We start from the raw sequence: 24,573 nt of genomic DNA on the forward strand, positions 1-24,573 counted from the left end.
CAGGCACAAACGGGGTCCAGATCCGAGGGGATCGGGTTGGGGAGGAGAGGAGGCAGCATTGTATCTCACTTCGATGGGAATTTACAGCAGTACCCCAATTTCCGAGCAGACGTGCAGTTTGCGCTGAAACTGCTGGAAAAAGAGTTTAGAGATGAGCAGGAAAAAGTGGGGTTTATCTTGTCTCATTTGCATGGAGACGCGAAAGCATGTCTGCGCAATCTGTGGAGAGATATGGACCCAGCGCTCCAGAGTTCAGCTGCATTCATTAAAGCGATGGATTCTTGCTTTCTATCGAAAATAGACATTGACATTGCCCGTAAGGACATATTTGGGCTGAGACAAGGGAAAGCCAGCGTGAGGCAGTATCACTCCCGCTTTTTTGCATTGGTCAATGCCTTGGGGTGGGACAAGGAGTCCCCCCCCGTTAGAGATCTTTATTGGGAAGGATTGAACCCCCAAATCAAGGATGAGATAGCGCGGGGGGAGAGACCCAAAAGCACCCAGGAAGTGGTGGACAGATCGCTCGCAGTGGGGGTGAGGCTGGAGGACCGCCCATGGGACAGAGAAGAAGGGCGTTGGGGACGCACACCAGCCAGAGCGCCCTCCCTCTTGCCCAGGGATGTCGCGCGTGCGCAATCAACGCCTCCGCAAGCAGGGGGGGAGGAGCCAATGGAGATCGGCGGTGCTAGAGCTCAATCAGCCACCAGAGCCTTAACACCGGGAGCAGTCAAAACAAAGCAGCCTAGAGGGAACAGGAAGTGTTACATCTGTGAAAGTCCTAAGCACATGGCGAAAGAGTGTCCCCAGAGGCTCCACAAGCACACTGCAGCTTCAATGACAGTAATGGGAGCAACTCAGCAAAGTGAACCACAGCAGGGAAACGAAGGAGTCTGGCTGGAAACAGAAGCACTGGGGGCCAGCCAGGCGAGTCAGTAAAGAAGTCCCCAGAGATTTTGAAGCCCACGGATCCCCTCCCGCCCAAACCAGTGGTGCAGCTCACCGCATCGCTCCAGCTGCCCAGTGGTCTCACTTTAGAAGTGCCGATTACGATTGACTCTGGCAGTAATGCGGACTTTATCGCACTGGAATTCCTTCAACAACACAACATAGCGCTACTGCCAGCCACACTGCCCCTGAACGTTGTCACAGTGGATGGCAGGGAACTGCTAGGGGGGCAGGTGGTACAGCAGACACCACCTATGGTGATGCAAATTGGGAATCACCGAGAAATAATCAGCTTCAACGTCACCCAATTGTCGGACACGCCAGTAGTTCTGGGAATGAGTTGGCTACACAGGCACAGCCCAGCATTGGCATGGTACCAACGCCAACTGACTTTTGGCTCCTCCTACTGTGCGGAACACTGCATTCTGCCTAGACCAGAAGGGGAGGAGGATGACCCACAGTTACATTTGGGCACGCTGCAAGCTGTACCTCTCAAGTATTCTGAATTTTTGGAGGTGTTCTGCGAGAAGGAAGCGGACAAGCTACCCCCCCACAGACCCTATGACTGCAAGATTGATCTCCTGCCGGGGGCGACGCTGCCAACAGGGAAACTGTATTCCATGTCTGAGGATGAACTGCAGGAACTTAGGGAGTTCATAGACCACAATTTGAAGCGCGGGTTCATCCGGGAGTCGAAAGCTGTAGGGGGCAGCCCAGTATTCTTTGTGAAGAAGCGAGACACGCCCCAGAAGAGGCTTGTAGTGGACTTTCGAATTTTGAACTCGAAAACCAAGCCCTCGTCCTTCCCCATGCCCAAAATAGACGACCTGCTCGCGACGGTAAGGAAAGGACGCGTTTTCACCAAGTTGGATCTGCGAGGCGCGTACAACCTGATTCGTGTGCGGGAGGGCGACGAGTGGAAGACGGCCATGTTCACACCACTGGGCACCTACGAATACAGAGTTATGCCCTTCGGATTACAAAATGGCTCTCACTGTTTTCAAGCCTTTATGCATCACGTGTTGGCGGGACTCCTTTACAAGAAGTGCGTATGCTTCCTGGACGACATCCTGATATTTTCTGAGTCGCGAGAGGCGCACGAGAGGGATGTCAGGGAAGTTCTGCAGAGACTAAAGGAGCACAGGCTGTACGCCAAGCTGGAGAAATGCCAGTTCGACGTGACGGAGGTGGATTTCCTGGGCTATAAACTGTCGGACAAGGGGCTCGCCATGGACAGCGCCAAGGTTCGCTCAGTATTGGACTGGAAAAGCCCGCGCAATCGGAAGGAAGTCCAGCGGTTTGTCGGCTTTGCCAACTTTTATCGCAAGTTCATCAAGGGGTTCGCTATGCAAACGGCGGCCATCACCGACACGCTCAGCTCCAAGAAGAAGAAGTTTCTCTGGACGGAGGAAGCGGAGCAGTCCTTTCAGAAACTCAAGCGTCTCTTCGCGTCCGAGGAGCAGCTGCTGCATGTGAATCCCAGCAGACCAATGAGGGTGGAGACAGACGCCTCAGACAGAGCCGTGGGAGCTGTACTGTTGCAACAAGACCAGCAGGGGGACTGGAGGCCGTGCGCCTTCTACTCAAGGAAGCTCAGCAAGTCGGAGCAGAATTACACCATCTGGGACAGGGAGTTGCTAGCCATCCATGCAGCGTTCAAGGCGTGGCGGCACTTCCTTATCGGAGCCAGACACACAGTGCAGGTCCGCACGGACCACAAGAATCTAGAGTACTGGCGCACGGCGAGGTTCCTGAATCAGAGGCACATTAGATGGGCAGAGTTCTTCGCGGACTTCGACTTCAAGATAGAGTACATCCCGGGTGACAACAACATCATGGCGGATGCCTTGTCCAGAAAGCCGCAATACCTCGAGGAGGAGGCACCGTCGGCAGCCAAGCACATTTTCGCACCGGAAGCGTGGGCTTGCGCTTCGGCGACCGTGGATCTGGACGCCGTACGTCGAGCGTTGCAGGAGGACCCCTTCGCGCAAGCCAAGATGGAGGAGGTGCACAAGGGCACGGTGAAGGACGACGAGTTCCAGATCAGAGACGGGTTGCTCATCCGCAAGGGAGCACTCTACGTGCCGGGGAATGACCTCCGCGCGAGGGTGCTGCAGCAGCTACACGACGCCCCCACTGCCGGGCACTTTGGCAGAGAAAAGACTGTAGAACTAGTGACCAGAGACTTTTGGTGGCCCAAGATGCGGGGGGAAGTAGCGGATTACGTCTCGAGATGCGACACCTGCCAAAGAGCCAAGTCAGTGCACAAACCGCCGGCGGGATTGCTGGAACCGTTGCAGACGCCGTCTGAGCCGTGGGAACGGGTGGCCCTGGACTTTGTCACGGATCTGCCCAGTTCGAGGGGAAAGACGGCAGTGCTTGTGGTGGTGGACATGTTTACCAAGATGGCACACTTCATCCCGTGTGCGAAGGTGCCCACGGCAGAACAGACCGCCAGGCTGTTCATAGACCACGTGTTTAAGGTCCACGGTCTGCCACGATCTATTCTATCCGACCGGGGGCGGCAGTTCATCTCGAACTTCTGGCAAAAGTTGATGGGCATCCTGAACGTCAAGATCAATCTAGCGTCGGCGAGACACCCGCAGACCAACGGACAAGCGGAGAGGGTCAACGCCATCATGCAGCAGTACCTGAGATGCTACGCCAATCAGCAGCCTAACACGTGGGTGGACTACCTGCCCCTCGCAGAGTTCGCTTACAACAATACGAAGCACGTGTCGACGGGGGTGACGCCGTTCTTCGCCAACAACGGGAGGCATCCCAGAACCTTCCCAGGTTTAGAGAGAGTGGGGGAGGGGGAGCCGCAGGCAGCGGAAGACTTAGCGTCAGAGTTGCAGGAAGTCCACGAACAGCTTAGGAGGCAGTTGGAACTGGCCAAGCACGCATACAAACTGCAGGCTGACAGACACAGGAGAGTAGGGGAAGACATACAGGTGGGAGACTGGGTCTGGTTAGCAGCGCAAGCAGTGCCGACCAAATCGTTGGCCAAGAAGAAGCTAGGGCATAAGCAGCTAGGGCCTTACCAAGTCCAGGCACAGGTCAATCCAGTGGCCTTCCGGTTAGCGCTTCCGGAGGGTTCCAGAATGCATCCGGTGTTCCATAGATCGGTGCTCACGCCCTACAAAGCACCGCATAGATTTCAGGAGCCAGGCACAGCACCAGATCCGCCCAGAGAAGGACCCAGGGAAGGGGGGTCGCCAAGAGGGGAGCGCATCAACGAAGCCACAGAGATTTTAGACTCGAGATGGGGGGAAGAGGGAGTAGAATACCTTCTTGCCAGAGAGGATACCCCGGCCAGCGCCAACAGTTGGGTGCCGGGCTATGCCTTGGACGAGCCTCTTCTCAAGGAAGAGTTCCATGCCATTTTCCCACACAGGCCCATGCCAGCCGAGTATTTCGACGACTGGCTCTTCACACCCACACTTTCAGGCAGCACGTTCCTGGGGTTCGACTCGGACGAGGAGACGGCACCACACATACGCTCTCCGGAGGGTTCAACCTCGGGTTCTGCCTCAGACCGCTCCTATTGGTGGGATACTCAACCAGAGGAGCAGTGGCGCAGGAAGTGGCTGGGGGGTCCCTGGCAGGCATCACCCTCAGAGGGGAACGGGGGAGAGATGGACATGGACGTGTTGGGGGAGGACGTGGGATTTGAACACGAAGGCAGGGAGATGGAAGCAGAGGAGATCGACGTCGACGAGCGCACGGAGGAAGAGCCAGACCTGCCCGATGTGATGTACGACACGGGGGAAGAACTGTATCCGGCACTCACCCCCGCCACGACGGAGCACCCAGAACCCACACCGGAAGGAGGGGAGGGGGGAAGGGGGGGCTTCGAGGGGGGGATGGATGTCAGGGGTTCAGGAGCAGAAGGGACGGATGGAGAGGAATCGGAGGGAGAAGTTAGCGACGATAGCCGACCAAGGTCCCTAAGTCTCTCCAGCGAATCGGAGGATTCACAGAAAGGGGCTCCCGTGGGCAGAGCTGGGGGGTTGCCAAGAGGGGCACCTCAGGAAGGAGGGACCAGAGGGGATTCAGAGAGCAGCAGCTGGAGATCCGGACCAGCTACGCCACCAGAGAGCAGCAGGGGGGAGGAGTTCCAGGCACCAGCGACAGGCAGCTCTCCGGCAGCAGCCACGCCTGCGTCGGAGAGCGAGGAAACGGTAGAGAGGAGGGTCGGAGACAGCGCGCGCGCGCCAAGTTCAAATGTAACAGAGGGAGGCGCAATGAGCAGCCCGGAAAGGGAGCCAGGTCCTAAAGCCCGCCGAAGGGAGGGGGAGGAATCCGAAGGGTCCGCATCCGAGGCATCCAGGAAGGAAGGAACCCCGGGGGGTGGTAGGACCCAGAGGCGAAAGGAGAGACGCAAAAGGTGGAGCAAGGCTAGGGTCTTGAACTGGTGTACAGGAGGCGGAGATTCAGATGGGACTTCGCCGATCTAGGGAATAGACGTAGAGACGCACGCTAAGATTTGGAAATGGAAACTATACTTCAATAAAGACTTTATACCGTTCTACCGGCTAGCGTTGGTCCTTTGTGAGCCGGGACCTAGAGGCAGTCTCTGACAATAATGATAGCAAGTTATGCAAATATGTGGAGTGGATTCATGGGGTGGTTTTACATTTCTTTGTCATGGTCCCTCACAAAGCAGCGCATAGTTTGCAGAGGGTCATCAGAATTCCCTGCTTAAGGGACAAGTCCCTTGTGTCATTAACGTGTACCTGTTTTCCCCTTTAAATATCAGCTGCAGGAGAGGGGCAGGGTGAGGATCAGGACTCTTTAACTCAGGGCGGTTCCCTTCCCTGGTTTCCCATGTGTCAGTAATGGGGAGCCCCTGGACGGCAACTCCATCAGGCCCATTGAGCATGGCCAATGGCTAGGGATGGTAGGTGCTGCAGTTGAGCAGCACCTGGAGGATCAAAGGTTCCATACACGGGGGATGGAGGTTGTCCAGCAACAGCTGTCAGACCACAGCTTCCTCAACCCTGCCATATGCCACGTTATTACCACAATATTATATTATCCCTCATCTCTAGAGAACCAACCCAGGAAAAGGCAGTCCATTGAAATGTGTCTCTCAGAGAAGCAAAGAATGCAAAACTGTGCAGTTTGCTCCTGTTTCAAAAACTCAAGCTGAATCTTCAAATATGGAGTGGGAATATCTGGGGGGAACAGAGACGGTTTCCACCACTGCATCCTTTTTTCTAGTTACTCTCATAACTGCTATCACCCCCATTTACAACATCCATTGTAGTCAACTTCTCTTCTTTTTTCTGTTGCAGCCTCTGATAAAGGGTTTGTGTTGTTGCTAGGACTGGAGCATTACACAAACACAACCCTTATACCAAGAGGTTTGGCTTTGAACCCCTTCAGTAATATATTTTACATCTGGGGGAATGCTATCTTGCAAAGGTAAGATTCCCCACGCAAAGCCTGCTGGTGTGAATATGGTTCCAGACACCTTTCTGTTTATATTACTTTCATCTTTAGAAAATACTGAATCTAAAGGCGACCAGAAATTCCAAAGAGATTGGAGTAAATTTATTGAGTATTTGAAAGATTATTGCAAAAAGGTGAAGACACTGAAATAAATCTTGTAACATAATGAAGGACAGAAAACTGGCAGTTGAAATGCGCATACAATTTATTAGAAATGGGAAAGCCAGTTGAAGGGAAGGAGGGAAGTCATGTGCTCGGTGGAACAAAAGTATTTGATATGTATTTGAAAGGTTGTTATATTCTGTGTTTTTGAAAAAAACAAAAACAAAAAAGTATGTCAAAAAAAGAGAAAATACTGAATCTAGTGCCCAGAAATCTAAATCTGCACCCTAGTAGCAGTAGACTTTCCTACGATGTCGACCATAATTTTTGCACTCTCTTGGCTTATCTTCAGTTTTCTCACAGTGCTGTTCCTATAAAGCTTGGAATAGACCAAAAACAACAGTATTGTGGCACCTTAAAAACTAACCATTTTATTATGGTATAAGACAGGAGCTGCCAAACTGATCCTCATTCCACCAGTGGTCCTCAAGCATCATTCAGTGGTCTGTGGTGTGTCTGTGGATTTGTGGTTGAAGACGGGAGACAGCTCATCCATTGCATTAATATTCATATAGATTTTATTTGTATTTTTATTTCTTATATTTCATTACAATTTGAATTCTATGGTATTCATATTGTAATGCAATGCAATGCACTACAATATATAAGAAATAAAAGAGCCCATAGAAATTATGCAGCTTCTAGCTCGGTGTATTACAAATTGGTAGCACTAGCAGAAAATGATATTAAAGGCTCTGCTAGGATCTGCAAAAGTTTTCAAGTGGTCGGGGGAGGGGGAGAAGTTGGGGAACTGTTGGCATAATGTTTTGTGGATCACAACCCACTTCATGAATGCATGAAGTGTACTGGCAACGATCGTTTTGCGCGGAAGTTGCGTGTCTAACTGCTGTGTGCATAAGTCCATCTTGAATCCATTCGCCCCCTTTTCCAACCTCTTCCGGATTGCAGCAATTTTTGCTTGTTCGTTAGGTGCGCGTAAAATGGTTGTTGCCTCTGTTACAAGAAAAAACCTGCTCCTTTTCCCTTATGGGATACCCAAGAGCCCATCTAGAGTCATTATGTAGGTTCTTTATCGGTAGGAGAAAATAACAGAGGCCAGCCAGAGAATATTGAGAAGCAAGCAGCTACTAAGCCTGATCTTTATTAAACTGTTACAACAGGGTCCTCACTCACCACATGCAGGAGGGAGGAGGAACCCAGAACATTGGTGTGCAAGCTCTTACATAGACTTTTGAAATTGCCCACCCTGGAGCCCAAGACCACCCCCCTGAAACATCATACATACATCACAGAAGGAGGCGGTCAACAGCAGAAATCCTGTTTGCCAGGGTACTTGATAATGGTCACCTGAATCCAGGTTACAGTCTCACCCAGTCATACACAGATACGCCTTTAAGACAGGATTTGTGAGCAAAGAGACAATGGGGAGGTTTTCCCATTTCCTTTGTCCTTGCAGAGAAACATTTGAGGTCAATTTCGGGAGAGTCAAAATGGTTTCAGAACTTTTTTCCTGTACTGTTTCAGACGTGTGGTTTATATATTTATGTATGTGTTTGCCTGGTCCATTTATGAACATTTATTTTATGTCTTAGACCAGGGGCCAGCGACCTTTTTCAGCCATGAGCCAGTCCACCGTCCCTCAGACCATGTGGTGGGCTGGACTATATTTTTTGGGGGGAAATGAACGAATTCCTATGCCCCCAAATAACCCAGAGATGCATTTTAAATAAAAGCACACATTCTACTCATGTAAGAACACCAGGCAAGCCCCACAAATAACCCAGAGATGCATTTTAAATCAAAGGACACATTCTACTCATGTAAAAACGCGCTGATTCCTGGACCGTCCGTGGGCCGGATTCAGAAGGCGATTGGGCCGCATCCGCCCACGGGTCTTAGGTTGCCTACCCCTGTCTTAGACCTTATACTTCTCATAACACCTCTTAATACCAGCTACTGCCCTAGATTGCTGCTTAGAATCACTTGTTAGAAGGGTTGACTTATTGCATCGTTTCAGTTTTGAGCCTAGCGCAGGGTTGACCCTGACAACCTCCTCCAATATTTACACTATTAAGAAAGGTTGTATGAAACACTCTTCAGTAGATAAGCCAGGCTGTCTTGGAGGGCTCTTCCACACTTCGCTTTTGCTTGTGCAGTGCCTGGAAAGCATAGGTCCGAGCAGTTTCCCGCTTGCTCCCTTCCTTTCCAAGGGAAAACTTTAGTGATAGATCAGAGCAAATGTGAATCTGGAGAAAACTCAAAACTGCCATTTGCTCCGACTGAGCAGTAAAGCAGCAGGAAGTGCAGATAAGCCCTAAGTCAGGGTGGGCCAACTTTGGCAAGTAGTTGGGGTAATAAAGACTCCAGATGACAACTTGAGAAGTGTCCTACCAGTCATAATTAGGCCAGTGGACTGGATTGTAAGGCTAACAGCTGCCCCCGTGTTTGACTTGATACAGTAATGGAAGTAGGTTCACAAGGTGGGCAAAATAATATGTTGTGACTCCTATTTAAATGCATACATTTGTTTTTGCTCCAATCAAAATGTTGTAGGAGGTGGGGATTTAAAACAAAGATCTCTTCTTGTTTTCTTTACAGCAATGACAAGCAGAGTTATATATATCTCTCCAGCTTCCCGGATGATTCCCCCATCAAATATTTCGTTCAGTCGTTTACTGGGGAAATTGCCTTTGTGACTGACCGAGAGGAGGTATGTCTGCTTCTCTTTCTCATGGATCCAGTGGCTGGCTGTTCTAGAGCAGGCATGTCAAAAAGGTCGATCGTGATCTACTTGTCGATAGCGAGGTGTCCCTGGTCAATCCTGGTTGATCTTTGGACCCCCTGATTGATCTCCAAAGAAAGAAAAAAAAGCTCAACAGCTCTGGTCAATCGTCTAATGGTAGATCACTGCCAGTTCTTTTATACTGTGAGTAGATTGCAGTCTCTTGTGAGTTGGACATGCCTGTTCTAGAGGAACAAGGCTTAATATTGCTGAGGAACGTATGATTTCTTTCTTTCTTTTTTCATAACCTTTATTTTGAAATGCAAAACAATACAAACAGGACAAAAGGCATCGGCCAACAGGTACAAAACAGTTACAGAAAGGTAGCCGTGTTGGTCTGCCATAGTCAAAACAAAAAAAAATATTTTTTCTTTCCAGTAGCACCTTAAAGACCAACTAAGTTAGTTCTTGGTATGAGCTTTCGTGTGCATGCACACTTCGTCAGATATGTCTTTAAGGTACAAAACAGTTTATTTAAACTATTTGTAGCCTACCTTTCTGTCCTTGTGGAATTCTCAGGGTGGCTGACAAATAACACACACAGACACACCAAACTAATGAAATTATAGCAGAACAGCAAGTGGCAGTAATAAAGGACATTTTAGGAATTTATGTTAGAGCCATTATATAAACCAAAGATTTCATAGCTTGTAGTGTATAATCTAGCCCTATTCATATTTATTCAGAAGGAAACCCCAGTGATTCAAACAGGATTTTTTTCAGGTGTTGTGTTCCCCAACCATCTGGCTGGGTTGCCCCAGCCACATTAAATAACTACCATACACAGGGCTGCCTTCAGTTGTCCTGTAAAGGTTGTATTGTTACTTATCTCCTTGGCTCAGGGGTCGGATAACTATACCTTCCAACATTTTTCTGATGAAAATAAGGACATGTTAATGCAAGTGAGATTGCTAGTCTCTTAATCATTCTGCTACATTATCAACCCAGCTGTGTGTGTTTGTGTGTGTGTACACACACACACACACACACACACACACAGAGCACTACATCGCTTGAGCATTACTTTCCCTCCCTCTTTCTAGATTTGGGTTTCCAAAGAACTTGGCACAGAGATTAAAAAGGTATATCCATCAGAAGCCTGGGATGTGTACAATTATTTGCAGGTGATGAGAGGCTCACCACATTATAGCTTGACCCTGAAACATTCCATACTCACCATTTTCTATGTCGATGGACATTTGGAAGAGGTGAGTGCATTAGGCTGTGTTTGCCTTGACGGGTAATCCGGGAGGTAGCTGGTTTGAAAAGAGAGCCATGTCACCACTCAAGGCATGTGTGGTGGTGTGGAGGCGCTCTCTTGAATCTGGAGTCACCAGTGCTATTTTTCTAGAAAAAGAATGCCAGAACTCTCCGTGAATGGCTCCCTTGTTCTCTTATACAGTGGTACCTCGGGTTAAGTACTTAATTCGTTCTGGAGGTCAGAACGAAACTGTTCTTAACCTGAAACACCACTTTAGCTAATGGGGCCTCCCGCTGCCGCCGCACTGCTGCTGCACGATTTCTGTTCTCATCCTGAAGCAAAGTTCTTAACCTGAAGCACTATTTCTGGGTTAGCGGAGTCTGTAACCTGAAGAGTATGTAACCTGAAGCGTATGTAACCCGAGGTAGCACTGTAATGACAATGGCACCCATTGGACAGGTGCCAGAACTGATTTCCAGCTGAAAAAAGCCCTGGATGTCACTGCTGTTTATTATTGAATAAATAATAATAGCTGGCTGAGGCCGAGGCAAGGCCTTGGTGAGATTTAATTAGGGGGCACTGGTGGGAGTGCTGATGCGGTCCCCACGAATCCCCAGCCTTGCCATTGCCCCAGCTCCAAATAAGTAGGAGACATCTGATCAACAGCCGTTGTCAAGAGAGCAGCTCCACCCAACTCACCACTGCCGCTCACATACTGATCTGTAACATTTGGAATTGAAAGTAACACTGTGATGTACACTCTTGCTCTTACTGCCATTGCTGTCTTGCTTGGATTCTCATCATATTTGCAAGACAAAGAGCTGGCCAGCTGCTCAGGTTGATGGCAAGGTTTTCCTAGCAGCAGCAGAGCTGCTAGGGCAGTTAGGGACCAAAGGTGGACAAACTACCCCAGAAGGAGCATCATGTGTGTCCCCCACCAGAGATACTACCCCTCCCCTAACACTCCATACACGTACATCCCATTACATTATAGACGTACATCCCATTATGTAACAAAACACTAGAGGAAAGGTGATAAATTTAAAACGTGTTTTGTGTACTTGATTCCTCTAAATCTGTTAACCCGGACTTCTTTTCTTTCAGCTGGTTTATTTGGCGGATACTGCAGATAATGGAAGATTAGTCAGAAGGCAATTCCCTCTGAGTCATGTCCTTACCTATGACCTGTTGATAACAACCCCTAACAAAGAGATGAGACACAAGTGAGTGGAACACACAAAGTGTGGTATCATCACCTTTGAACTTTTCTCAAACATCTGGCAGGGCAGAAGTAGTTTTGCAAAGGCTCTTCAAAGTCTCAGGCCTTCTGTCTCATTCATTTGCAAGGTACCTCGGATCCATTTCCTCTCTCAAATCTTTTTTCTATCCTCTCTCTGCAGCTTTTGCAACAGCAGACTATGGATGATGGGGGCTCTTTACCTTAGATTAGAGGCCTTGCTCAGGTCTCCAGTGCTTCTCCTCAACCAGGGGAAATAACTGGTTGCAGGAGCAGCTAGCAGCGAGGGGTATCATCTCACACCTGACCTCCAGTCAGCTGCAGCAATGTACTTTACTGGGAAGGGGTGGTGATAGCAAGCTTGGCAAAGCTTCTGCTTTCAGCCATGTTAGCTAAGACGATCAACTTTTATTTCACTGTAATTTGTAAGTATTTTTCTGCACACTACTTTGCTGTATTTGCTGCCTGCATTGAAATGTAAGTAAACCTTTTTCATTTATGTAACTAAAAATGTGTAGTTCATTCTCTGCTATGGGGATGAAGAGGGGAAGGTCAGCAGACCACATAAGAAAGAGCTAGAAAGGTAGAACTGCCTAACTCACAGGCTTTAATAAGCTGCAAAATTATAAGTGTTCTTACTCTGCTAAAAAGGATTCACTTTTTTTATTTCTCACAGAAACATGGGATAGGAGGTTTAGATCTAAATCTATGGATTTAATCCTTAACTCATCTCCCACAGTATTATGCCCTGAAATTTTTGGATAGAGGACAGAGGCTATAGAGCTTGGGGGTTGTGTTTAGAATGTTCTTTTTCTATGGGAATTTGCAGTCAAAATAACTTTGCTTGTTTTGGTGAATAAGGATATGAAGGGGTTAAGACTCACAGAGTTCCTGATGACAAGAGAAGGCAGTGTGTGACATCACTTCCTTTGAGTTCTCTGGTGTGATAAAGGCAAAAGGGTTTAATCTTTTCTACTTCCCCCTGCTTCAGAACTCAGCCCACCATGCTTCTGAGGCAGACCTCTGTTTGGTCTCTGCTTCTTTTTGAATTAAAATATGTATTTTGTAGGGATGCGGGTGGCGCTGTGGGTTAAACCACAGAGCCTAGGACTTGCCGATCAGACAGTTGGCGGTTCGAATCCCCGTGACAGGGTGAGCTCCTGTTTCTCAGTCCCTGCTCCTGCCAACCTAGCAGTTCAAAAGCACGTCAAACTGCAAGTAGATAAATAGGTACCGCTCCAGCGGGAAGGTAAACGGCATTTCTGTGCGCTGCTCTTGTTCACCAGAAGCGGCTTAGTCATGCTGGCCACAGGACCCGGAAGCTGTATGCCGGCTCCCTCGGCCAATAAAGCAAGATGAGCACTGCAACCCCAGAGTCAGTCACGAGTGGACCTAATGGTCAGGGGTCCCTTTACCTTTACCTTTATGTATTTTGTAATCTAGAAGTAGAATTGGCCTGCCTTGTTTTCATCACTGTTAACTGCTAGAATCAGGTGCAAGACCTTATGTAATTAACCACTATTTCATAATCTGCAGCCTGTTGCGTGATTCTTTTAATTAAGAGGGAAAGGGAGAAAATCCAGCCTAAATAAATTGCAACAAGGCTACACAGCCTAGTCCCAGATTTTCCACTTTAATGCTGCAAGGGATGGTGTTTTAAGCTCTCCTAACATTTGAACTTTCTACTCACACCGCTATAAAATCCATCCAACTGTTTGTTCTTAGTGGATTAGACTACATCAGATTCGCCCACCTTTGCCCATTTGCTGTTGTGCGCTATGTGAACCTACCTCAGCCACAGGAATTCACCCGGATGGAACATTATTTTGCTATGCCTCCTGAGATCATGGAAAAAACTGGCTTTCATGATGAGAAGTCGCTGATTGTGTACCAGGGACTCGTCTATCAGCTGCTCCAGTTGCACTCATCTTACCACAGAGTGAGGATACCTTTTGTTTATTTGTGTTTCTCTTTTGAGGGGCTGAAAAGTCGCTGGCCTCAGAACCCCCACAAGACACAGGCTTTAGCTTCTGTCTGGCAGCAGAGTCCTCAAAGCTAAGTCCCACCCCCCCCAATCCAAAACAGCTGTTGAAACTAACAACGATAAGCCAGCAAAAAGAAAATTGTGTGAAGGCCTTTATTTTTTTAAAACCAGCTGCCTAAAACAACCAAGTGATTGCATTCTTCATGGCAAAGCATTCTGCTGTTTGCGCCACAAGTGCACATGTTGCTTATGCAAATTAAAGTAAGCAAAATAAAGGTCGCTATCCCTTGGACTTACTATTTAAACACAGGCCTCAGCCAGTGGAACCCCTGATCCAGCATCTATTTCTGGGCACTCAAGCTCAATTGTAACATTCCTGAAGAGCAGGGGTCGGTACGGTTTACCTCGCCTGGGCCGGTTCACTCCAGCAGAGATCCCTCTGTGGGCTGGATTGTGTGTGTGTGTGAGCACGCGCGCCTGCAATTTCTGGTGTCTGCGCAGGTGCGATTTCTGGCGCTGCAGAAGCGAGTCCTCATGCCACGCTGTGCCGGTTTAGCACAGCACGCAGGGACTCGACAAGTGGGAGGCTTGTGGGCCGGTTAAACGACCCCCGTGGGCCGCTTGTGGCCCATGGGCCTTAGGTTGCCTACCCCTGCTGGAGAGCATCCCAGGATGTTTTGGAGAATGCTGTCTGACATCATAGAGGGAGATCCAATGTAGTAGCCCCCCCCCTTCTGACCCTGTCTTCCTCTCTGAAGCCCTGGCTCAACTGGAGTTAATATTTCCTCCATGTAGGGAAGCAGCTGGAATCTGAAGCCCCCCTGCTGCTCTGATTTTTCCTCCCCCTCCTTGGGATAAAAATTTAACTACACATTTGAGCACCTCTAAACTGCTCCCTCTCTTTTCTTGCTAATGGAAGGAAAAACATTTGAAAGCTTTTAAAAATGCTTTCTGCAAAGGTCCCTACTGTTTGCTTTAGTTCAACAGTGTTGGATGAGGCAGTTAAATGACCTTTGGATTTCCTCTCCCCACCCCCCACCCCCGCTTTTGATTACATCCTTCTTGTCCAAGTGAGAGACGCTTCACTCATCATCATAAGCATATAAGAATCTTCTGTCTCCACTGTCTCCTTAAATAGCACAGCAGGCATCCCACTTCCAATAGTCAGAGGGAAGGCCTATGTAAAGTTCTAGCCTCCTATAACTCTAGCGTGTTTCAATCTAATAAGAGCATGAAGGGGTTAAACCATAGGCTAAGCCTGGAGAAGAAATGGGTGACCAAGCCTTTGGTATCTTTCATTCCCCATGTGGACTTCAGTATGTAAGGAGCTCTGAACTGGTCACTCCAGCCTCATGACTTTAACCAGCACCCTTTGTTTCATAATAGTAATTAATAATAATCGTAGTAGTAGTTGTTGTTGTTCAGTCATTTAGTCATGTCCGACTCTTCGTGACCCCCTGGACCAGAGCATGCCAGGCACTCCTGTCTTCCACTGCCTCCCGCAGTTTGGTCAAACTCATGCTGGTACCTTCGAGAACACTGTCCAACCATCTCGTCCTCTGTCGTCCCCTTCTCCTTGCGCCCTCCATCTTTCCCAACATCAGGGTCTTTTCCAGGGAGTCTTCTCTTCTCATGAGGTGGCCAAAGTATTAGTAGTAATACTAGTTTATTTATACCCCGCCCATCCAGCTGGGTTTCCCCAGCCTGCATTCTCTCTAGCATTTTATTCCTCTAACAATAGTTTAGAAACTTTTACCTTCTGTAACTACACAGTGTTTTAAATGCCTGTGCATATTTTCTGACCGCTGTATGGAAAAGCACATGAATCTGACCTTTGAATTTTGTAAGTAAACCTTTTTATGACTTGCCAAACATGTGGTCTGGCTCTGTGCCAGGGAAGTGGGACAGATGGAAAGAGCTTCTAGAAGGGGACATTTTGGGACTCAAAAGGGCATATTTTAAAGGTTTCACAGACTATATTTCTCTCCGGCATGTTTTTGTGATGTTAAATCTCTGCTGGGCTTCTCCCACCAAACTTGGGTCTTGGCTTCCAGGATTCCAACATGCCAGCTTACTATCTCTCATGCCACCGTCTGTCTTTCTTCAACCCCTTCCTCTTAGGAGCTGCCACCACCTGCCACTTCATCCACCCAGATCGGTTGCCATGACCTCTGCTTGGGTGGACCATAGCAGGGAGGTTTCTATGCTGTCCCACACTAAATAAAATTGTATATTATTTCTGCATTTCTAAACAGGTTTTGCTGCTAATTTAGTGATAGTTTCTGTGCCTGTCTGTCTTCAAACTCACCCTTACCAATTCTTTTTTCTCCCTAGGCTTATGCTGACCCGGTCCATGACCCCACATGGAGATGGTGGAAGAACAAGAAAGAGGATGCGGTAAGAACAAAAAATTTGAAAAGCATTCCTTAGAAACAACTGCCCTCACCACTCCATGATTAACATTAACCTGGTCTTAAACTTTCTTTTTTAAGTAAAAAAACCAAAATAAAGTGATTTTGATATTCAAGGAGAGAGAGGAATACTGTTGTGTTTCCTGAAGACACCATTTTTTTTTACTGCTTGCTAAGGGATTTGACAGTCAGCTGATGTGTGATAGACACACATGCAATATGAATCATTTAGTAAAGAAACAGTCATAATTTTGATGTATGAGTGTTTCCTTTTCGTAACCAACATGCTTCACCTTTAACTGCTGCAACACCCAAGTTTGCACCTGAGCTTTGCCCCTGTCTTCACTGTATGCCTTACCTTAGGCAAGCCAATACTTACCAATCACACTGTCAATGGATAGCAATACTGGCCTACTTTCCAGGGCTGTTGCAACCATGACTAAGGTACAGTTTATGGAGCACTTGGAAGGAAGAGACAAAGGGTGGGGGCGGGGAGTGGAAGATGACCATTTTCTTGCTTCCCAGGAATACTACACCTATGTGGCAAGCAACTGGAACACCTCGGCAGGCATCTATGTTGACATGGCCAACTACATCAAGATGTACGAGCAGATGCCTGAAAACTTACTGCCTTCCAAACTCTACCTGGACAAGCACACCGAATACACCTTCTCTCTGTACCTGAGCATGAGAACAACGAAACAGAGCAGTAAGGGGTGTTGAGCTCAGGAACTGCTGTGATGGAGGAAGGGAGGGGTGGATCTGTCACATAAAACACAGCAGTTACAGGGCATCTCCCACACCCAACTGAGAATGTAATGTTGATATCTACTGTGAACTTCTTGTTTCTTGGGCATGTGGTGATATCTAAGGCCACACTCAGTGAAGCCATGATGTCAACACCACCACCCCATAAGGTGTTACACACACACACACACACACACACACACACACGGTGAGTCGTTTAAAAGAGGTCCTGTGGATACAGAGTACACATGTTCCATGCGGCCTCTTTTAAAAGACTCACCCTGTATATGTGGATGTTTTGCTTTTCTTCTGATTTCTGGTTCTACAGTAGCACAGACATGGAACAGAACTGAGGGGCTGGCAGAGGGGATGTCATGGATTGGCTGGACACAGAGGAATGGGCGGGGGGGGGGGGGAGGAACCAAGTGGGGAATCCCCAAGGGAAGGAGGCTCAGAGCCCGGGAGTGGTGGTGGGGCAAGGATATACGATATACGATAAATATACACAATATATATTATATACGATATACAGTATCTTTATTGTCATTGTCCCATACAGAACAATGAAATTGAAAAACTACATAAAACATTCAAAAAGCCCTAAAAACTCTGAAACCCCATTTTAAAATACAATATACTATGATGAGTGGTCAGAGGGAGTAGACTGGGAGGAGGAAGCTGAAGAGGTAACAAGGTTTAGTGAGCAGGAAGAGGTGGTGGCAGAGAGTAGTCCAGAAGTAGAGGCAGAAGCGGAGGCTGGAGAGGAGGGAGGGGCAAGAAGCAGAGATGGGTCAGGCTGGTGAAGAAGCCAGGGTGTCTCCCCCTCTTGCTGTGACCAGCTCTCCTCCTCCCATGTCTCCCAGAACCTGAAGAGGGTGGAGCAGAGACAAACAAGGCGGAGAAGGCTCAGATTGCTTGGGAAGGACCTGGGGCAGGAAGCAGTGTAGGCCACTGTGGGAAGACAGGGACCTTCAGTCCTTGTAACTGCCTCATTGGGGCAAGATCTAACGGGAAGAGTTGCTGTGCTCACTAGGCCTGGTCTCTGGAGCTCTTTGTTTCTCTGAATAAAAAGTTAACTTCACTGACACCATGTGAGTTATTACTGACCTGCTCCTGGCACCCCACCCCAGACAGGAGAGGTCTCCAGGAAAACCGTGATCACAGGTTTTCTTCTCAGCAATGTTACTTATTTACAAGATTTATGTTCCATCCCTCTTCAAGGGATCTTATGGTGGGCCACAACAATTCAAAAAACAATAAGAACAAAATGGAATATACTAGAATAGAAGGGACGCGGGTGGTGCTGTGGGTTAAACCACAGAGCCTAGGGCTTGCCGATCAGAAGGTCGGTGGTTCGAATCCCCGTGACGGGGTGAGCTCCCGTTGTTCCGTCCCTGCTCCTGCCAACCTAGCAGTTCGAAAGCACGCCAAAGTGCAAGTAGATAAATAGGTACCGCTCCGGCGGGAAGGTAAACACTGTTTCCGTTTGCTGCTCTGGTTTGCCAGAAGCGGCTTAGTGATGCTGGCCACATGACCCGGAAGCTGTACGCCGGCTCCCTCGGCCAATAAAGCGAGATGAGCGCTGCAACCCCAGAGTCGGTCACGACTGGACCTAATGGTCAGGGGTCCCTTTACCTTTACTAGAATAGAATAAATAGAATACAGTAATCCTCTGCCTACTAAATACAATATATCAGATCGAATAGCCATGTGACCCAGTAGACAGACAATAGCCCTCAGGCTCAAAGCAGCCTGCTCAAAAAGCCTGGTGGAAAATGAGTCTTCTGCTGGTGCCGAAAGATAACCAACTTTGGCATCAGTCAGAGCTCGAAGCAGAGAGTTTTCCATAGCTGGGGTGCTACTGCCAAGAAGTAAGAGGGGGTCATATCTCACATGGTTGCTGCATGCCCAGCGAGAAGAATATTCATGGCAAGCACCAACATTCTGTTCCACATGTACATGCCCTAGTCTTTTGCATTGGCTGATAGCTTTTTCATTTTGCTTGCAGTGGGGGAGTCAGCAGATGAAAATTCTCTCCAAAACATATGGCTCACTCTCATCTTAGCCCATCCTGAATATATTCATACACATCTACATAGGCAAGAGCTCATCAGCAGAGGTTCAGTGCGATATGTGGTAAGGGCCTCTCAAATCCTAGATGATGAAATGAGGCAAAATCCTCTTTGAAAAGTCAGAAATGCAGGCTTGCTCCGTTCAGCATGTTGAAATGTGAGAAACCTGAACCCCATTCTTATTTTGAGACATATTTGAAACTATGCTTGCAAACTTTTGTTTGTGCAAAATTTCTGGCATCTCTGAGCGTATACAGAGTGCCTTTTTGCAAGTGTAAAGAAGGCCTACAAATATTTACTTTCTTGCGTGCCACCCCAGTCTCTGAGCTTTGTGTGATTCCAGGCGCTTACCCAAGGTTCAGGTTCCTCGGAATGTGACGTCTTTATGTCATATATAGCTTATTTACACACACACACATCCTGAGTCTACGATGGAGGAGCTTATAGCATTGCATCCCAGAAGGTCTTGTTTCTTCCATAACCACATTATATGATTTATAGCCTCTCTTCACCTTAAGGTTCCAGGATGGAATACAAAATATATGTTAAATCACAGGATTATATATCATTAGAGCCAATATAAACAACAGTCAGCAATGTCAGTACTGCTGAGAAGAAGCACCGTGTTATTTAAGGGTGCATCACTGGGAAGCAAACAAAGATTCCTGACATGCGCTTAGAGGGTGGCAAGATTTGTTATTATGAGTATTCTTGGCCATCCATTCTGCACCATTGAGTGGCTCACAAGGGGGAAATGCCATTAGAGAGCTGGTTTCTTATTAAAACTGATTCCATTTTAAACTCCTGTTTCTTTTGCCCCACTGCATCTCTTCGTCCTCACAACAACAGATAGAAATTCATGACAAAGGTGTTTACCCGTATCAGCAGCTGAGTGGGAAGAACCTTCTGAAGAGTTCTTTTGGCTTAAAGGTAAGAAGGCAGTCTTTGCTGAAGTTCCAGGGTCTTGTCTTCTATCACAAAATTGTTGCTCTTGGGCTAGGATAGGCCACCCGGAGCTGTTTCAGTGTACCAAAGGTGGCACATGAAATCAGTCTCTTGCCACATTGCTGCTTGTTTCTGATCTGCTTCTGATCTTCTTGTTTCTGGTCTGTTGAGTTGTACTCCTCTGGTATACAAGTGGCTAGAATTTGCCTTTCCCCTGACATTTGCTTGGCTTGTATTTACTTTCCCCAGGTTGCACACTCGGGAATGAACTGCTACGAGTACACATCCAACGGACCACGGATAAGGGTAAGGGTGGCTTGGATCGCTTGAAGGGAAGATAATTTCTCCCAATTCTCTCCTCCTGGTAGCAGCCCCGGAGGAGGCAGTTGGCACCTGATACTCAGGATTTCCAGTCTGAATCCCTCCCCACCATAGTACCAGCTTCCTGTACCAATGCTGAAAATTTTTGAAAGCTTGTCTGGGAGAAGCTCGGTAATTCTGGAAAGGCAGCTTGTTTGCCATGAATAATCTTCCTCTGGAGCCTACAGCTGTGGGAATTGTTCAGAAGGGTGGCGGCCACCTGGACTGGCCTTGCTTTTGTGCCTTTGTTGAGTGGCAAATTAAGCAAGCCATGTTTTTCTTCTCCAGACTGTGGCATAATGCGAGGGGGACGAGGGGGTCCGTAGTCCCAGGTGCAGAATTCTGAGGGGGCGCAACCCGGCGCCCCCATGACAAGGCCACATGGCTGCCATCTTCTGGAGCCACGGGGAGGTAAGCCGCACCCGAGCGGTGGTGCCTCTTTCTCCTCATGGCCGGCTAAGGGGTGCTCACCCCGGGCAGAACTCCCACCAGCTGGAATCTGGACTTTTCTGGCCTGCACCACTCCTTCCCCAGGGCCTCCCTTGGCTGAGGCATGTGCCCTGCAGCAGGAGCATAGAAGGAAAGCTGCCCGCTCACCTGGGACCCGCTGGCACCTGCCCTTGTGCTGTGCAGCCAAGGACAGGCGGCCGGTAAAAGGCTGCACTTGGCATCTCAGCCTGGTCTCCACTGCCCTCCCCGTAGGCCTGCTGTAGCTGCAGCTCTGGTGCTGCTGAGACACCACCAAGCCAGCCAGGGATCATCAGATGCCGCTCCCACCAGGGGCTCACCAAGCTGAGAGGGCAAACACTGTGACCAGCGGGCAACCTCTGCGAGGAGTGGCCACCGCAGGGGCACAACAAAGTCTGCCTGTTGCCTTCCGTGTGACACCTGTCAGGAGGCTCAATCCTTGCCTTGCCTTGCCAGAAAAAAAAATCCTGCAGGCCAGACTTCTGTTCCAAGGCAGAGGAGCAGAACTAGTACGAAAACATGGTGAGTCCTATCGGGTGTATTCTAGAGAACCCTTCATGAAGGTCAAGTGAAGGTACCTTAGGCATTGACCTGAGGTGTCCTCCAAGGAGATGCCTATCCAAATTATCAATTATCCTCTGCAACATGCAGGGATTCCGCAGCAGAAACAGAGGTGAAAAGGGGTCCTTTTAAGAGAGGGAGTTTGCAATCCAGTGTTCTAAAAAAGAAAGAAAGAAAAAAAGGCCACTTTTCTTTTCCAATTTACTTGCCCCCGCAGGGCAGTTATGTGTCGACTGTCTACATTGGATGTCCCCCAGGCAAGAGGCTAGCTTTTGACATTACTTCCACTAAGAATGAGACTACCGTCAAGAACAAGCGCTACTTCGATTGTATCAAGAAAGACCCCGAGATGCCTTGCTTCTCCTTCAATGATGGTAAGGCTGGGGTGAAGTGGGGTGTCTGGGTGGGTCAGATCTTTGAGGCTCATAGATGAAGTTAATTAAGGAATGATGGGTGCCAGGCAGAAGACAGATAATGATTCCACACCTGCTTGATTCATTTGCAGTGTTTTACCCTTCTTTTTTGATCCAAGATATGGTGACAGGAGACTCGGGACGTTTCAATGGAAGGTAAGGGCCGAGCTGTGCTTTTGATGGCATTTTGTCGCTTTGCTGAACTGAAATCAGTGGACCTCCACTGAGCATATTGTTCAAAGGCCAGGGGGAAGCTAAGATGGAGGCACCTAGGTCAATGCCAGGGTACCCAGGCCTTTGGGGCTGGTATGACCCAAGACGTTTTCGCTGGGGACTTCCAGGTAAAGCTGAAGGCCAATCAGAGGAAGCCCTATTGTCGCTAGGGAAGGACAGAGAAGACTGTTTCTGGTCCCTTCCATTTTTGTATTTGTTCGAAAGCCCATTCCACCCCATGTCCACATTAATTTGCAAATCTGCATCTAGATATATGTTTTTAATACATTTTCTCTCAAAATATGCAATTTGATGCATTTTCTTTTTGAACTGAGAACTGCATCGTGAACTCTGGAGAGGTGTGGTATCTGAAGGATAACTTCTGATCTGCACCTTGGTTTGAGTGGTGTTGCTTGGGTCAGTATGTATCAAAATGCACCAAGAACAAATTCCTCAAGAGTCCCTAGCTGCTATGTGACACCCTTGAAGGCAAGAAAATTGTCTGGCAGGTATACAATTCTACTAACAGTAGACCCCAACTGATCTAGCATCATGGCTAAGGACACGGCCGGGAAACCTCTGCCATGAGCTTAGCTTGGTGGCCAGAGGCAAGTCTTCACTTGATGGGACACACAGGAGATCCATGAATAGGACATCCTAATTTTTTAAAAGGGAAAGGTGCCTGGGAGGATTGTGGTGGCCCACGTACCAGCATGCCCAGAGGAAATGGGTTATTTCGACCCATTTTAATTTGGTTTCAGGCCTAGGAATGGCTCTAAAACTGCCCTGGTTGGCAACCTTTATCAGGCGAGATACAGAAGGAAATGCTCTTGTTGATTTCCCCTGACCTCTCAGTGACTGGTATCCTCTGGGAGTGGGTCCCCGGCTTGTTTGTTGTGGGGGAGGAAGGGAAAGGAGAACATTAGCCGCTTTGAGACTCCTTAAAAGGTAAAGGGACCCCTGACCATTAGAGGTCCAGTCGTGGCCGACTCTGGGGCTGCGGCGCTCATCTCGCTTTATTGGCCGAGGGAGCTGGCATACAGCTTCCGGGTCATGTGGCCAGCATGACTAAGCCGCTTCTGGCGAACCAGAGCAGCGCACGGAAACGCTGTTTACCTTCCTGCCGGAGTGGTACCTATTTATCTACTTGCACTTTGACGTGCTTTTGAACTGCTAGGTTGGCAGGAGCTGGGACCGAGCAATGGGAGCTCACCCCGTCGCGGGGATTTGAACCGCCGACCTGATCGGCAAGCCCTAGGCTCTGTGGTTTAACCCACAGCGCCACCCACAGTACCCACTCCTTAGGGTAGTGATAAAGGGGGATATCAAATCGAAACTACTACTACTACTACTCTTCTTCTTCTTCTTCTTCTTCTTCTTCTTCCTCCTCCTCCTCCTCCTCCTCCTCCTCCTCCTCCTCCTCCTCCATTAACCTTGCTGTGATAGGAGAAATGGCAGTTTTGTCCCAGCTGTTTGTGAATGGGTGTGGGGTTTTTTAACTGTTAAAGCTTGTGCAAACTCACCTCCATCTTGCTTATTCTGCCGGCAGCTACATCTTCAGAGTAATTGGTGGGGGACCATTTTCGATAGAAAACATCAGATACTTCAGTGAGGAAGAAACCTTTAACTACAACACAATGAATGGCAGGTGACCACATTTTTTCAGACTCCCACAGTGCCTAGCATTGTGACCTTAGCTGTTTAGCATCTATGTCTTATTCAAATGCAACATTTTTAGTCAGTTTAAAAGACCCCCATTTGGGACCAGTCTTTCCAAGTCTGCGCACCAGGGCATGTGAACATGCCCACATAAGAAAAGTGCTGGCTTGCCATATGAGAGTGAGAGAGCGCAATTAAATAATCACAGGCTCCTGCGGTCCTCCAACTGCCTATGCACAGAGGAGGCTGATCCTCCAGCCGGTTCACTCCTTCCAGATGATTAAGGTGAAGCAATACCTCAGCAGTGCTAAATGGCCCTACTGCAGAAGCAGCCAATGGCTGCCTTCTCAGAATCGTGGACAGAGGAAACTGTCTCATACTGCAACAGACCATTGGATTATTCAGTCCAGGGACTGGGGACTTGCTGAATTCTGACAACATCTGGAGGGCCACAGGTTCCCCATGCTCTATAGAGCCCACTATTGCCAGTGCACTCTGACTGGGAATGTCTCCACAGTGTCTAAGGAAAGGGGAATCTTTCCTGGTCCTTTTAAGGAAAGGGGAATCTTTCCTGGTCCTTTTTCCTGTAACCATTTAACTGGAGATATCAGTGCTCAGACCTGGACCCTTTTGAATATGAGGCATGTGCTCTGCCTACTGATCTGTGGCCCCTTGGGTTGTGGCTTACAAACAGCCACTTGTCTGGTCTGTGATGAGAATTGCCTCTACTCTGGGGGATAGAGCAGAGAAATAGCTGTGAGCTGCAGTGCTTTTTTTTCTTTAAAAATGTTTAGGGGTACTCTCATTTTGACTCAAGAAAATCACCATTTTATTGTTCAAATTGGGAAAAATAAATACAGCAAATAGACAAAAGTACAAAGATTCACAAAACATGTAGGGGTATGCATACCTCAGCGTTCCTCCAGAAAAAAAGCACTGGTGAGTTGTAAGAGATTTGATTCCCCCCCTTCTATTTTGAAGCTGATAATGAGCCA

The 24,573-nt window shown here is 48.2% G+C and overlaps 1 protein-coding gene across 6 annotated transcripts in view; it reads left to right on the forward strand.

The window, feature by feature from the left end:
• The window catches only part of CATSPERG (cation channel sperm associated auxiliary subunit gamma), a 48,097-nt gene that overhangs the window by 17,772 nt on the left and 5,752 nt on the right, over positions 1 to 24,573 (forward strand). For all 6 annotated transcript variants that reach the window (XM_083626863.1, XM_083626862.1, XM_083626859.1 and 3 more), the window contains 13 exons: positions 6,246 to 6,375; positions 9,124 to 9,235; positions 10,351 to 10,515; positions 11,613 to 11,731; positions 13,471 to 13,684; positions 16,064 to 16,126; positions 16,666 to 16,849; positions 18,896 to 19,023; positions 19,809 to 19,889; positions 20,154 to 20,210; positions 21,511 to 21,667; positions 21,799 to 21,862; positions 23,469 to 23,567. In XM_083626863.1, coding sequence (XP_083482989.1) covers positions 6,246 to 6,375; positions 9,124 to 9,235; positions 10,351 to 10,515; positions 11,613 to 11,731; positions 13,471 to 13,684; positions 16,064 to 16,126; positions 16,666 to 16,849; positions 18,896 to 19,023; positions 19,809 to 19,889; positions 20,154 to 20,210; positions 21,511 to 21,667; positions 21,799 to 21,862; positions 23,469 to 23,567 — 1,573 coding nt within the window. The remainder of the gene's footprint in view (positions 1 to 6,245; positions 6,376 to 9,123; positions 9,236 to 10,350; positions 10,516 to 11,612; positions 11,732 to 13,470; positions 13,685 to 16,063; positions 16,127 to 16,665; positions 16,850 to 18,895; positions 19,024 to 19,808; positions 19,890 to 20,153; positions 20,211 to 21,510; positions 21,668 to 21,798; positions 21,863 to 23,468; positions 23,568 to 24,573) is intronic.

Source organism: Podarcis filfolensis (assembly GCF_964270895.1).
Source record: "Podarcis filfolensis genome assembly, chromosome: 8".
Lineage (NCBI taxonomy): Eukaryota > Metazoa > Chordata > Lepidosauria > Squamata > Lacertidae > Podarcis > Podarcis filfolensis.